Source organism: Nycticebus coucang, chromosome 3, assembly GCF_027406575.1.
Source record: "Nycticebus coucang isolate mNycCou1 chromosome 3, mNycCou1.pri, whole genome shotgun sequence".
Classification (NCBI taxonomy): domain Eukaryota; kingdom Metazoa; phylum Chordata; class Mammalia; order Primates; family Lorisidae; genus Nycticebus; species Nycticebus coucang.
This window is the reverse complement of record NC_069782.1, coordinates 36763168-36779859: the sequence shown is the minus strand read 5'-3', so window position 1 is coordinate 36779859 and position 16692 is coordinate 36763168. Positions and strand designations below refer to the sequence as shown.

The 16692-nt window shown below is 33.4% G+C and overlaps 1 protein-coding gene across 1 annotated transcript in view; it reads left to right on the top strand.

Annotated features, from left to right (window-relative positions):
* LOC128582307 (ALX homeobox protein 1) overlaps positions 1-16692 on the top strand; it is a 234209-nt gene that overhangs the window by 119943 nt on the left and 97574 nt on the right. Inside the window, exons 22-23 of the mRNA XM_053586068.1 lie at positions 188-270; positions 8328-8429. Of these exons, the coding sequence (XP_053442043.1) occupies positions 188-270; positions 8328-8429 (185 nt within the window). The remainder of the gene's footprint in view (positions 1-187; positions 271-8327; positions 8430-16692) is intronic.

Below are 16692 nucleotides of genomic sequence, written 5' to 3'. Positions count from 1 at the left end.
AAGATTTTAAGAATACTTTTATTAGTTTTTAAGAAACTGTGCATCTAATTAAATTAAGGTTTTTTAAATGCAAATCCCACTTTATTTTAGTAAGATATAATTCAGATTTATATCTTTATGTGTAGATGTATATCTAAATATTGTCTGCATATTTATTAAGCATTTATAAAATTTAATCTTTCGATAGGGGCTTTAAGGATATTTCTACTGCCCAACAAATGCTGAAGAGGGCACAAAAAATGAAATCAAAGAAATTAAAGAAAAAATTAGGTGAGTAATTAATGCTCCTTGAATAATAGCATTCCATGTCACATGTGTAACATTGAAGATAAATTCCTTTAAAGTACATTTTCCAAATTAAATTTAATAAGACAAAAATAAATGCACAGATGAATATGTCTAATGAATAAACAAGAAAACTTTTAAGAGAATGTTATGCTGTTACATTGAATGACTAATTATATTCCTACACGCTATTTGTACTATCCCTCTATTACTTGTGTACTTTGAAATTGATTATCCATTATGCACTGAAAATGATAAGTTGTTTTAATTCTGGTTATGTTGGGAAATATTGGTTCTAAATAATACCTGCTTTATTTGTGTGTTTTAAATTGCTTCATTATTTAATAAACTATATAAATTCATCAGTTCCATAGACTTTACAACTTGCCACCTTGGAAAAGAAGCACAATGCCTGTCTTTAATGATTTTGTAGAACTTGGGAAAGGTTTAAAGGCATCTTTTTTTCTATCTTTCTTGAAAGGCTACTCTTCAAATCATTTGTCTTTCTTTGGATACCTCTGACCATTTTGGTTCAGTTATTTAATATGTGGAGTAAATTTCAGGACAAGAAATTGTAGGTTATTATGGTATTATATTTCTAATTTAAACTACTTAAAAGTACTTCTGTACTTGCATCTAACTTTGTGTTTACTTATAATTCATCTATACACATGTACTCATATAAATATTAAAAACCTCAATATGACTGTTTTAGAAATGGTTTTGAGTTTCTTTTGTTCATATGTTTCTTTTATAAAGATTTTGTCAGTAAAATGTTTTTATAAAAAAAACTACTGTGGAGAGCAAGAAATCTATACTAATTTATCATATAGTTCAAAGTTATGTAAACATACAAAGAAGTATTTCATAAATTTATGTTTACTTTATTAATTTTTCTATCTATGATTTTTAATTATTCAGTAAAATTATAATATAAAATTCATATTAATTAAATTATGTATTAATTTTTAGGAACAAAATAAAGATAGCCAACAATAAGACTGATTATCAAAGAATAACGTATTTATTGACACATCACTTACTGGCTTTTCATAAATTACTGATGATTCATTTTTGTATTCACAGATGTTTAAATTTCCTTTTTTAGTGTTGTATTAGTGAATGTTAATTTTATATTTTATCATTTTGTAATAACTAATTTTTTGCTGAATACTAGAAGTATGTCAGATGTAAAATATTAACATTTGAAGCAATTTTAAACAACATAAATAAACACTGTATTTTTAACTTGTCATACCTCCTGCACTCTCATTTTGCAAATCCCTATTCGGGTCAACAAGGTTCTATGAACAGAGTGTTATGTGGTGGTTACCCCAATAAAATTATAACTTCAAATCCTTAACAATAATGAGATTCTCCCTCAGTTCTGGGGATTTAGAATTTAGTACAGTAAGACAGGGCAGTTTGATCAATGATTTTTTCGTTTTGATGTATATTTCTACCCCTTTTCAACAGAATCAAAAAAAATTCTCCAACTAGCTGTTTTGAGAATAATAAACATCTCTGGAACTCCTGGGGTATGTTCCAATATCAGAGGCTGTAAAGTATTCAACAAAAAAACATTGCCTATTTATATTCAAGAAATTGTAAGTGCATTTGCAGTGTTTGCAATGGCCTCCCATCTTGAAAGCTGAGGAAAAGTTAATTTTTCAGACTTTCCGCATAATCAGTCTCTGGAAATATATCGGTCTTTCTTGCCAATTCTTGTTTGAGGGTTTGTTTCTTCTTAGGTGGAATATATTTTTTATAAATTAACATACTAAATAATATGTTTTAGCAAATGAATGTATGCTTACACATAAAACTCATTGCTTTAATGACCATGATTAGACATAATTAAAAAAAAAAGATTATTTTTATCAGTCACCAGGGGGCGCGGTAGGGTAACAAATGAGGAAGAGCTACCAAACAAATCCTAAATGGCAGTTGTATAATTTGGGGGGATTATCACTCTAATTTCATGATTGTAATCCAAATTGCCATCTCAATACTGTATGAAATTTTGTTTTATTATATTTATTTATTTATTTAGACAGAGTCTCAAGCTGTTGCCCTGTGTACTGTCTGCAGTTTTGCTTTATTTAATTTATTTATTTAGACAGAGTCTCAAGCTGTCGCCCTGGGTAGAGTGCTGTAGTGTCACAGCTGACAGCAAGCTCCAACTCTTGAGCTTAAGCAATTCTCTTGGCTCAGCCTTCCAAGCAGCTGGGACTACAGGCACCTGCCACAATGCCTGGCTATCTTTTTTGCTGCAGTGTCATTACTGTTTAGCAGGCCCAGGCTGGTTTCGAACCTGCCACCCTGGTGTATGTGGCTGGCGCCCTACCCACTGACCTACAGGCGCCACCCTATTTGAGGTTTTGTATCACTGCTACACTTTGTCTTGCTTCTTTAATTAAAATAATATTAGATTAATGAAACAAAAGTAGTTTGCCTTAATATTTGAATGCTCAAATGTAAAATTTAATGATAAGCTTTATATTCTACTCATTGTTTTCCTCTACTCTCCCTTCACAACAGCTGCACAGATTAAAATTTTCAAGTAGGGTTAAATGTGATAATTGGAGCAATTATATGATTTTGTATCTGTGACTACATCACTTAAGACTCTGTGCCTTGAGTATTCTTACAGAACAATTTTCTAGTACTTTTTAGTTTTCTAATTTAATCTATTAATGATATGCCATTAATTTATTTGAATGTGTGAAATATTATGCATATAATTTAAAATTTTTACTCACTACTGAGTTAAAATAATGTTTTAAATACTTAGATTCTGTTAAAGACTGAAATATGTACTAGTAATTTTTTTTAATGTGTGTATGAGTAGAGCTTTCTGTTTGAAATTTATTTACCTTTTTTTTTTATTAAATCATAACTGTATACATTGATATGATCATGGGGCATCATACACTCGCTTCATAAACCATTTGACACATTTTTATCACAGTGGTTAACATAGCCTTTCTGGCGTTATCTCTGTTACTGTGCCAAAACATTTACATTCTACATTTACCAAGTTTCGCAAATACCCCTGTAAGATGCACCACAGGTGTGATTCCTTTTTAAATATATATGGAGATTACAGTCTCTCTCACTTGGACGACTTGCCAACTTGAAATTTTCAGGCCACCAGAGGGCAACGTTGTCCATAAAACTTCTGGACACTAACTAGCTCTCTGGGTTTGGGAGCATGACAGAAAGGGTGTCAGACCAACAGAAAATATTCACTCATGTAAAAGATTATTTCCTAAAATATAACAAAAAACACATCCTCAAGAAATTCTCCACAAATTCGTGGAGTATGGAAGCTTTAATTCAAACTTCTGCCACCAAAAAACCTTAGAGCACGTAGCTCAATAGTAAGCACTTAATATATTCTGTTTGATTCTTATACATACTGTTATATTGAAGGAATATGAGTCAACAATATTTTATTTAAGATGAGAATTAAAATAGGACAAATGGAATAGGGGTAATTAATTTAAGAGAGTGAAGTATAATGGAATCAGTGGCGGATGGAGGAAGAACATTGGTGAGGATGCTGATTAATGAAAAAGCAGAAACTGAGGAAACTGCAGTATCACAGGGATTAGGGAAGACTCAGTTTTAATTATTTCCATTAACATGAGTGATGATAACTGCTTTAAAGAGGGAAGGCGTGTGGAGGAGGAGGAGGGATGGATTGGAAACCACAGGATGGAATCTAACATTTTGAAGAGTTGTCATGATTTACTCTGTTTGGCCTTTATGGTTTTTGTTTTCCTAGGAAGTAATTGCTGTTTCCTTCATGACTGACATAAGCTCCAAACAGTAATGACTGGTCTTGCTTTTGTGGGTTTTGTGTGTGTTTGTTTGTTTTCACTATTGCCTCATGCACAGAAGTAATTTCAGTGTTTGGTGATCTGCATTGGAATTTAGCAGATACCCAGGGAAGTTTAGAATAAGGTACTGCAGTGGAGAACACCATGAGTAACATGAGAGTTACTGGCTTGCTGAAAATATTCAGGGTCAATAAACCAGAGTAGTGGATGTTATTGGTAGCAAGACTGAGATGAGCTGGATGAGGAAAGGAGTGCATGGGTGGTTTTGATGTGCATCACTCCTCAGAGAGAATAAGGTCTGAATTTAGGAATTTTTGTGAAGTGCAGCTAGTAAGTAGTTTAAAGGCTAAGAACATAGGACGAAGACAGGATATGGTTGTTCTACACTTATATTTATCTGCATCAAATTTAAAAGGTTATAATTTAGAGAGAAGAAGGAAGAAAATGAAGCAAGCAAGGTTAATTGAGTTGTGAAGGTAGAGTCATAGGGAGAGATAAGAATTATTTTGCACTTCTTTGTACTGCCTAGCACAGTGTCAAGTACATACTACACATTCAGTAAAAATTTGCTGAGTTCATTTGCCTGAAGAAAATAGCCTGAGACTGTGTTGGTAACATTTAATCATAGCCCAAAATTCAGTCAAATAAAAAGTTAAGACAGTCTATTTTTTAATATAAAGTAAACAATTCTTGGATTATAGCAAAGCAATCAGGCTGCAAAGTGATAAGGTAACTAAATGATGTTAAGGGGGAGGGATGAACAGGGACAATAAAGGCAAAACTCCAGCAAAATTAAGTCCATTCAAGATTTATTTTGTTTACCTCATCAATTTCCAGGAAGAATTTTTAAGAATTTTGACTAAATATTATTCTGTTGTGTTCTCAACAAAACAACAATAAAATTCACTTGAAGAGTATGATCCTTGAGGGCTGAACCCCTAATGAATTTCTAAAAGCTATTACTATGCTTAACACCTAGTGGACACTGGATGGAACTTAAGACCATTCTTCCAAGTGAAGTACCACAAGAATGGAAAAGTAAACACCGCATGTTCTCAATACTAAATTGGAACTAATCGATCAACACTTACATACACTTACATACATAAGGGAGTAAAACTCCATGAAAATCAAGCAGCCAGGTGGCGGGGGGTGGGGGTGGGGACTGGTACAGTGCACACACTCTGGGGGAAGGGCACACCTACAACTTTGACTCCAACTGTGCAAAAGCAAATTATATAACCAAAATGTATGTACTCCCACAGTATACTGACATTAAAAAAACAAACAAACAAAAAACAATAAAGTGCCTCAATAATAAATTAGAAAAAATCACTATTAAATATTTGACAGTTGACTGTGTCTGTGTATTTCAAGTAATTTAAATATATGTTTATATTTGGAAAGGCAGATTTAATTAGTGAGTATTACTTACAGATGAAGAAATACAGTCCTTCAACTTTAACATAAAACTTATTCGTATAAGTAAAACTACCCAAGTTGGGACCTACAGAAATGAGTTATAATTAGATTTTTTTTGGGGGGGGTTAAAGTAATAATAATGAAGTAAACCAGTGAGCTTAAATTAGAATTATAATAGTTGCAAAAAAAGAATATACAGTGAATGAAATAATTTTATGGATACTGTAATGCCTAACTAAAATTATGCTACTTCAGGAAGATGATGGACATAAAGTATCAAACATAGTGCCACGTGTATAATAGGAATACCAAAGTTACTTACCTAGGGGGTTCTTAAAGTTTTTACCTGTACATTCAATACATATTTCTCCTATACTAGGCAAACCATGATGAAAGATACTTTTTAAAGAGTAACAGACCTGCCATTGTCAATCACAGAAGAGTGGATGTAAATGTGTAACACTGATTTCATAATGCATGGGGAAAAAGTGTCACCAACTACACTCTAAAACATCCTTCCCGCTTGGCTTTCTAAGTGGATTTTGAATTATTCGAGAGTCAGAACATTGTCTTATTCGCAGCTGTATTGCCAATGACTGTCAAAAATCAAGTGACTTGTTTTCTCATCTGAAATTCATGTATCTTGCTTATTGGTAGCTCTGCACAATTTTAATTAATTCCGATGTTAAATCAGTTTAAGGTGATGCAATGAGAATGTTCTGAAGTAAAAGGATATTGATAATGTAGTGCTCTCTGTGTGCTCTTGGGGAATAACATGATTTTCAGTAAATTGAGCTAGACAACTTTTCAATGTTTTATATTTATTAAATTATTTTATATTGATAATGGTGTTAGGAAAGTGCTATTTTTATCCTTATTTCATATATTAAGTAATCAAGTCATGGATTATTATTTGACAAAGGAAGTGCCAAAAAATGATAAAAGATCAAGTTCAGAGTGCTATAATAAATAAAATGGAGCCAATTATGGATCTCAATACATTTTGTAAAAGATGTAAGGTTTTTCCAGGAGTATAATAAGTTACAAATATTATCATCACCTCTATTGTAGTTGTATGTCTGTAAGTTGGCATTTGTTGGCACCTCCGCTTATATGAGTGTGGGGCTTGATGCTACACACGTTATCTCATTAATTCTTACAGCAATACTTCAAAGCCAGTTATTTCTGTTGAACAGAAAAGGAGACTAGGGATGACAGCAGTTTATCTAGAAGAGGCATAGAACTACCCTGTTTCCCCGAAATAAGACATCCTCCGAAAATAAGACCTACTTACAGGAAAGATAAGACATCCCCTGAAAATAAGACCTAGTGCATCTTTGGGAGCACACCTTAAAATAAGACACTGTCTTATTTTCAGGGAAACAGGGTAGTAAAAGTAGAAACTTCAGCCTAACTCAGATCTGTTGAAATGTAACATCATTGCTCAGAAAACGCATAGATAAAATAGAAAAGCAAGCAGAGTGGGAAAACAGATAAACGGTCCTAAGGTAGCAGTTTATAAACATACGAATAATCTGTTTTTCCTGATTGACTAATGCTTCTCTTGATATTTTGACATGTCAACTTTTTTGTAAATTATTTAGATTATATCTAATACTTACTTTATGAAATATATTAAACATATAAGCAGATTTTTTTATATTATTATTGGTAGTTCATATTGAGTCCATATAGAAACTTCCAACTTTGACAATACCTGAGATCACATAAACTTATGAGATGTACCCAGACATTGACCAATATTGTTTCTATGCTGAGAAAAGTAATTTCTGTGAAACACATAAATCATGCTTAGTAAAGATAAGTGATTACTAGAAGAGTAGTAGAAGTTGTCAGCTTGTACTTGATGGAGAATACTATTTATTTGGCTCCTCTAATTCACATTCCAAATAAAAAGATGCAACTTTAGCACTGAATTAAAATATGCAGTTTGGTATTATGGCAATTAAAATCTTGGTTTTTTTTTTTTTTTCATTCATCATATTCAAGTCTATTACACTAGAAATTAACCAAAAATTCTTAACTTCTCTTGGTTGTTGCATGATGTAATATGCTAAGAAAAGGTATTCTGCCCTAACCCCGCCAGAAATGCCTGACTTCCCGGTCTTCATTTTATGCTCTGGTATTTATATCACTGTCTCTTTCCATCTAGTTCATCAATAAGCAAAAACCCTTTATCTTAGTGCAGCAGTACCAAATCTCCATTTTTCACATTCTATAGAGCCATAATTTATTATCACTAAAAAATTATAGGCCCTATGTTCACTATCATTTATTTTATAAAATTAATGGACTTAATCATGTTCTTGGCCTTAAAAAACAGAGAATTTATACATCTTCTTTGTTAGGTAAATGCATGAGAGCAAAAGAGAAACCACTAAACATGACTTAGAAAGAGGTTAAAATTATGAAATTATTTTAAGAGGTTAAAATTATGAAATTATCTTTTTCTATCTTTTCCTCATCCCATAGTTATTTTGTTTCCATCTCTTACACCCCAGCTCCTTATACTTTTGGTGGGAAAAAGGTAGGGTATTTATTTCCTTTATTTAAAGTGTGAGCTATGTGTTTAATCAAGAGTATATGGACAGTTGGCTCCTTTTTCATATTACAGAGTTTGGAATAACATCACAACTTTCATATTGTGTTATAGGATAGAACTTTTTTCATTACCATCCTCTATGAAATGTATGACCATTTAAGAGAAGAACTGAATCGGAACTGAGCTTTCTCCCTCTTCCTCTCTTTGTCTAGACCCTACTGTGCGCCTAGCGTTATTCAAAAACAGTGAACGTAAAGTTTCTGTTAAAAAATCACCGAAGAAGGAAGAGCCCAGAAGAGATGGTTGCTATGAAGGTATGGTTTAGTAAGAGATAGCATGTTAAAAAATGTAGATACAAGATTGTATTTAAAATAATTTTTTAATCTTCAGTAAGTCCTAAAGTACATATATAAGCATAAATAAAATATACTTGAATAAGTCAAAATTTGACTTGTAGAGATAAAATGCTAAGTATTTTGATACCTTAGTGTAGTAATTTAACATTTGTATAAGTGCTTATATAAGTTTTAAGTTATTTGTATATTTTATGTGAAAGTCATGATGCTGTATCATCCGTGTTGTTACTGTTATTTAATTTTATTAGTTTATATCAAAGGACGTGATCACTGTTGAAATGGTATTCCAATATATTTACTCTGATGCCAATTTATACAAATTGCTTTAAACACTATAAATTATATTCTAGAATTTTAAATATTTTACAATATATTATACTTGCTCAACTCATTTTGGGGGTGAAGATTTGCACATCAAGGTGTCAGATTATGTTTCTGCTTTTGGCATTTAAAAGAAGTATGGATGCATGTACATTATTAAACAGACAGATAAATATAGCAGAGCCGCAAGTATGACTTGAAACAAGTTGCCATCTGCTTTACTTACATTAAAATTTTAACAGTTTTACTTATGCTTTTGGACAGTAATTTCTAACAAAATATAGGGTATCAAATATATTTAAATGGAGAAGAGCTATTCAGAATTTTTACACTTCGTCCTCTGTAAACTTTAAATAAATCTTAAAATTTATGCACTTTATGGCATGATTAAAAATAGAAACATTTTGATATACATGTCTGTTTAGTAATGTTTCAAACTAAAGACAAGTTTGGTAACCATCAAATTTATAGTTTTACTAGACATGCCTAGTAAAGTATGGAAGGGTGGAAATCATAAAGTCTGAAATTTTCTTTAAAGTAGGTATCAGTTAAAACATATATAGAAAGATAGACACAGTGGGTATAGAAAATTATTGAAATTGTTTCATCAATAAATGATGATGGTATGTGGAGGTTTCATTAACCTATTGTTTTAAATTTAGAATTTTCTATAGTAAAATATTTTTTAAATTTGGTGATTATTAAGGGTTTCAAATCTCAATTATTACTCAAGACATTTTTATGAATTAATATATTAATAGAATTAAAATATATTCCTTGCCATTTCACCAGTTTCACCACTCTACTTATTAGGCAGAGTAGAAATTATGCTAAAATCGATTAACAACTCTACAGATGTTACCTGTTAAATAAGTACGTTATATTCATTTAGGGAAAAAATGCCTAGGAAAAAAGAATTGGGGTATTTTGCCTTTTAATTTTGCATGCATCTCAGAATCAAGGAAGAAACATCTACCCCATCAGGTTCTCTGTTGGTCTCTGTGGTGTGAAAATATGTGAGCATCTAAAATAGTATGTGTGACATTTTATTGAATTGGAAATAGATCAAAGTAGTGACACGGAGCATGTGGCCTTCAGAATATGTGGCGTTTCTACATGTGCTTTATGATACGAGGTTCTGTGTTTTTGTTTTCTTCTCCCATGCTAATTTTTCCCAATTAGCATGCTTATTTTTGCTTTTTTTTATCGGAAAAGAGTGAGTCAAGATAATTTGCTCAAGGCTGGTTAGGTTGAACCCCATGTTATCTTTATCTCCTGCTCTGGATTCGCACAGTACAGAGGTGCAGAGACATTTTCTGATGCCACAGAGGACAACTTTCAAGAAAGCAGCCTGACTAAGCCAAGCTGCCCAGTAGAGGGTGCATTTTGAAACCAAATCTATTGAGATACAAATGGCATGCTATAAAATGCACCTCTTATGATAGTATAATGTAATGAATTTCAGTTTATTTACAGTTACATAACCATCACCATAATCTAATTTTTTAATAGAAGGTTTTTCCTTAAAAAAATTCATGTAAAATTATTCATGAAATGTTGATAATTTTTTTCTTGTTGTCAGATTTAGGTCTTTAATTTAATGGAGACTGAGGAACCTTTGACATCTGTTTCCACAGTAACCTCTGCCGTGTGTCAGATATGGGTTAGTTCTTCCTAGGGGCAAGACTGAGGGCCCTGGGACTTTGCAAATTCAACATTGGCTTAATGTATTTGTTTATTTATATTTATTGAGAATCAGGTACTTGTCTTGATTTACCTTTGTTATCACCTATAATCCCTACTTGGGTTTCAAAGTCCGGTCTTGCCTTAAATAGAACTTGAAACACTTTCTTATTACTCAGTTTCCTTTTTTTCTATTTTAAGTGTTTGATTTGAAGTCCTGACATGACTCTTCTATATACATCACTGATATAAACGTAAGCATAGCATAATGAATACAAGTGTGGACTCTGGAATTAGTTTAATACAGTTTAAATCTTGATTTATCAATTGTTTGCTGTGTGACCTTGGGGAGGTTATTTAACTTCTCCCTCTCTTACTGTTTTTCATTGGTGAAGTTGAGGCCTGGAGCGGTGGCTCACGCTTATAATCCTAGCACTCTGGGAGGCCAAGCCGGGTGGATCACTTGAGCTCAGAAGTTCAAGACCAGCCTGAGCAAGAGCGAGACCCATCTCTAAAACTAGCCAGGCATTGTGGTGGGCACCTATAATCTCAGCTACTTGGGTGACTGAGGCAAGAGGATCACTTGAGTTCAAGAGTCCAAGGTTGCTGTGGGGAATATTGTGAGGATTATGTGACACCCTACTTTGAAATGCTGGGAACACACAGTGTAGGTCCATACTAAGTGCTAAAATCTTTTAGTCATTGGCAAATACTCATTTTTAAACCCAGAGCTTTACTTTTATTTTCTTATTTACAGTTGGTTATATTTATTGTATTTCTTATTAAGCACTGTGCTAAAAGTTTTACTTATATTCTCTTAACCCATCCTTTCAGAAACTCTGAGGAAGGTATTATAACTGTCAATATTTTATAGATAAGGAAGTTACAGTATTAAGAGTTTGATAAATGACTTATTAAAAATGTCATAAGTAAGTGGCTGAAGGGAAATAGGGAAAATTCTTTATCAGAACAAAGCTAGCAAAATTGTAAAAAGCAAATATTGAAGAGCAAAAATTATTAGGTAACACCAAAGTGTATAGAATTAAAATATATCCTTAAGAAATTAAAATACTTAGAAAAAAGGCTAATTATTAAGAAGCAACTAAAACTCTAGGAGATTAATAATTAATTTTATTTTTTATTCCTTTCTCATAGTTTTCATTATCTAAATTAAGAAAAAAATTAGTGCCAACATCGTTAGAAGGATTGATTTGTAACTTATAATTACTTATAATTAGCTGCTACTTCAGATAATATTATTACTGTAATTATATGATGCACTATTACTATATTCTCACATTGATACATTATTATATTATTACTATAATTATGACAACCTAAGTACCAGATCTATTAGATTCTAGGTTAAGAGTAACCATATATTGAATAACATTTTAGCTTTCAGGTATATGTTTACCACCTCATACAGCTAAAAAGTAAACATATATTTTACTTCATTTATATATGTTTTTATTTTTTTTTAAAACATATGAACTCAATGATTTTCCTGCCTTCATCTTCTGAAACTTAAATTTGCTACTTCTGAAGCCAATGCCAAATTCAGACTTCTGGCTTTGGCCAAGGAAGAATGGTAAGCAAGCCAGGGGAAAAAAAAATGAGTCTGCCTGAATAAGCAGCTCAGAAATACAGGTTTAATCCTAGGTTCTCTTCCCTGGGACAATTTTACTTCATTTTATTTTATTTTTTATTTTTTATTTTTATTGTTAAATCATAGCTGTGTACATTAGTGCAATCAAGGGGTACAATGTGCTGGTTTCATATACAATCTGAAATATTCTCATCAAACTGTTCAATGTAGCCTTCGTGGCATTTTCTTAGTTATTGTATGTAGACATTTGTATTCTGCCTTTAGTAAGTTTGGCCTATACTCATTCTAAGATGAACCTTAGGTTAGCCCCACCCATTTCCCTCCCTCCACCTTAACTTCCCCCCTCCCTTCCCCTTCCTTGGCCCTTTCCCCGTAGTCTTGTGCTATAGTTGGGTTGTAGCCTTCATGTGAAAGCGATAATTTATCTTCATAGTAGGGATGAGTACATTGGATACTTTTTCTTCCATTCCTGAGATACTTTGCTAAGAAGAATAGGTTCCAGCTCCATCCATGTAAACATGAAAGAGGTAAAGTCTCCATCTTTCTTTAAGGCTACATAGTATTCCATGGTATACATATACCACAATTTGCTAGTCCATTCGTGGGTCGATGGGCACTTGGGCTTCTTCTATGACTTAGCAAGTATGAATTGGGCTGCAGTAAACATTCTTGTACAGATGTCTTTGTTATATTGTGATTTTTGGTCTTCTGGGTATATACCTAGTAAAGGAATTATAGGATCGAATGGCAGGTCTATTTTTAGATCTCTAAGTATTCTCCAAACATCCTTCCAAAAGGAATGTATAGTGTGCATTCCCACCAGCAGTGTAGAAGTGTGCCCTTTTCTCCACATCTACACCAACATCTCTGGTTTTGGGATTTTTTTATGTGGGCTACTCTTACTGGGGTTAGGTGATATCTTAAAGTAATTTTGCTTTGCATTTCTCTGATGATTAAGGATGATGAGCTTTTTTTCATGTGTTTGTAGATCATGCGTCTGTCTTCTTTAGAGAAGTTTCTCTTCAAGTCCTTTGCCCACCCTGAGATGGGATCCCTTGTTCTTTTCTTGCTAATACGTTTGAGTTCTCTGTGGATTCTGGTGATTAAACCTTTGTTGGAGGTATAACCTGCGAATATTTTCTCCCATTCTGAGGGCTGTCTGCTTGCTTTACTTACTATGTTCTTGGCTGTGCAGAAGCCTCTTAGTTTGATCAGGTCCCAGTAGTGTATTTTTGATACTGCTTCAATTGCCTGGGGAGTCCTCCTCATAAAATATTCACCCAGGCCGATTCCTTCAAGAGTTTTCCCTGCACTTTCTTCAAGTATTTTTATAGTTTCATGTCTTAAGTTTAAATCTTTTATCCAGTAAGAGTCTATCTTAGTTAATGGTGAAAGGTGTGGGTCCAGTTTCAGTCTTTTACAGATCGCCAGCCAGTTTACCCAGCACCATTTGTTAAATAGGGAATCTTTTCCCCACTGAATGTTTTTAATTGGCTTGTCAAAGATCAAATAACTGTAAGTAGCTGGATCCATCTCTTGGTTCTCTATTCTGTTCCAGACATCTACTCCTCTGTTTTTGTGCCAGTACCATGCTGTTTTGATCACTATTGATTTATAGTACAGTCTCAGGTCTGGTAGCGTGATTCCTCCTGCATTGTTTTTATTTCTAAGTAATGTTTTGGCTATTTGAGGTTTTTCTGATTCCATATAAAATGGAGTATTATTTTTTCAAGATCTTTAAAATATGACAATGGAGCTTTAATAGCAATTGCATTAAAATTATATATTGCTTTGGGTAGTATAGACATTTTAACAATGTTGATTCTTCCCAGCCATGAGCATGGTATGTTTTTCCATTTGTTAACATCTTCAGCTATTTCCTTTCTTAAAGTTTCATAGTTCTCTTTATAGACATCTTTTATGTCCTTTGTTAGATAAACATGCCGTTTTCTTAATCCCCAGTCTGATATTGTCATCACTAATGCTTCCTTTTTTTTCTTTTATAAAAGAGAAGACTTACAGATAAGTGTTACAGATAGGACTTACAGATAAGACTTACAGATAGGTGTTTAAATTATTTATATTAAATGTGCAAATTCTGAAGCCAAAGCCTGTAGTGTCTATAGTTTTTACAACAGAGCATTTCTCTTATAGTGCTTTTACTTTATGATTATAGGCATTTTCTTCTCCTGCCTTCTCCCTCTCAATGCCAGTTTAGAACGCACAGATTATGTAGATTGCTTTAAGGTAGGGGCCTTTTCGTTCCCTCTTGTAAGGGCATGCCAGCACTTTGGGAGGTCAATGGGGGATGATTACTTGAAGCCAGCAGTTATATATCAGTCTCCACCACACAGCAAGACCTTTTTTCTGCAAAAAACAATGACAATAAGAATTAGCCAGATGAGGTGGCAAACACTTATAGTCCTAGCTACTCAGGAGACTAAGGAGGAAAGATATTTGGACACAGGAGTTTGAGATTACAGTGAGCTATGATCATGCCACTGCACTCCAGCCGGAGTGACATACCACAACTATGTCTCTAAAAAATAAAAATAATAAAATAAAAAGTAGGTTTTATATTTCCACATCTGAATACAGTACTTGCTAATAGTGTCAGTGCCTAACTCATAAAAGGCAGCAGAATAAATGCTAGAAGACATGAGTGGGCAACCAAAAACTACCAGAAAGCATTGTAGTAAGGAGAGATGCCATTGGGTATAGTGGCTCACATCTCTAATCCCAGCAGTCTCGGAGGCCAAGGTGGGGGATTCTCTTAAGCTCAGGAGTTCAAGACTAGCCTGAGCAAGAGCAAGTCACTACTAAAAATAGGAAAAAAAAAAAAAATACCTAGTGGTTGTGGCGACTCCTATAGTCCTAACTACTCAGGAGGCTAAGGTGGGAGGATCATTTGAGGTTGAGGTTGAGGTTGCTATGGGGTAGGCTGATGCCATGACAGTCTAGCCCATATAAGAGAATGAGAGTTTGCCTCAGTGAGAAACAAAAATGCTCATAATCTTTTCCCAAGATTCTAAATTAACAAAATCGACACAGATACTAAGCTTTATATAATGTGGTCTATCCATATGTGTATCAGTTTCCAACAATCGCTATACTTTGAATTACTATTTTTCTACTAAATTTTGAGGTCCATGTATCCCCCCTTTATATCCTTGGTCTTTAGCATAGTGCCTAATACATAATTATGCTTAATAAATATTTCTTCAATGAATAAATGAAAGCGCAAAGGATCCTGCCCTTAAATAGTTTCAAATATAAACGGAGTTGCAAGATGTTTGTGAAGGTCTTTGAACATGCTGATTTCTTTGCCTTATTTGAGTCAATATATTATGTATGATTTACATATATTATGTGGAAATATATTCATACATATTTGACATTTATACACTTTATATATATGATGTGTACATGGTTAAATTAAAAAATTGGAAGAGATTTCAGAGCTCTTAAGAGTTCTTTGAAGTAGACCATGATATGCAGCACTGAGACATTGTTGGTTTATTTTTCATTTAAAAAAAAAGAGAGTGGCTCGGTGCCTTTAGCACAGTAGTTACAGCACCAGCCACATACACTGAGGGTGGTGCGTCCAAACCCGGTCCAGGCCAGCTAAACAACTGCAATAAAAAATAGCCGGGCATTGTGGCAAGTGCCTATAGTCCCAGCTACTTGGGAGGCTGAGGCAAAAGAATTGCTTAAGCCCAAGAGTTGGAGGTTGCTGTGAGCTGTGAGGCCACAGCACTCTACCGAGGGTGACAAAGTGAGACTCTATCTAAAGAAAAAAAAGAGAGGACCGTGTAATTCAGGTCATTCCTACTACAGAAAATAGAAAATCTGTTTGAAAAATCTAATTAAAGTCATTGGAAAACTAACAAGTAAAAATTGAGTCAAGGAAATTCAGAAAGCTGGGTAACTAAGCAGAATTTTTCACGTTACCTAAGTGAACTCGTAATAGTCTTTTTACTAGACTCTTACCAAAGGCAAACATAAATCATCTACAAAAACAAACAGCATAATTCAAGACTTTAATTTATCTCTCTACAATTTTTCCTATGCAATATATTCCAGGCAATAAAAAATAGGCAAAAAAAGGATGAAACATCGTTGAATACCAAGAGAAACAATAGACTGTGGAAATAGAACCTATTAAATTTTAGAGTGGATACTTTAACAACTATGATATAATAGCTTTGAGGATATGGAAGAAGAAATTATGATTTTTTAACAGAATATTAAACCTGTAAAGATATTAAATGTAAAGTCTATAACTTAAAAGCACAACTGCTAAAACTGAAAACTTAGCAGATGGACTCACCTACAGATTAATCAAAACTGAAGAGGGATGCAGCTCTGAAATATCTAAAATGGGGCATGAGGCTACGAACAGTGGTAAATACAGAAAAGAAAAGAAGAGACATGGGACATGACAAGTAGGTCTAACCCAGTTAGCATCCAATCATGGCAGGTATGAGAGAGTTGGGTAAAAATGATGTTTGAAGAGTAAATGGTTGGGAATTTACCAAAAGTGAAGAAAAATTTATTTATGGATGCAAGAGACTTCATGACCTCAGATAAAATTGCTGACAATCAAAG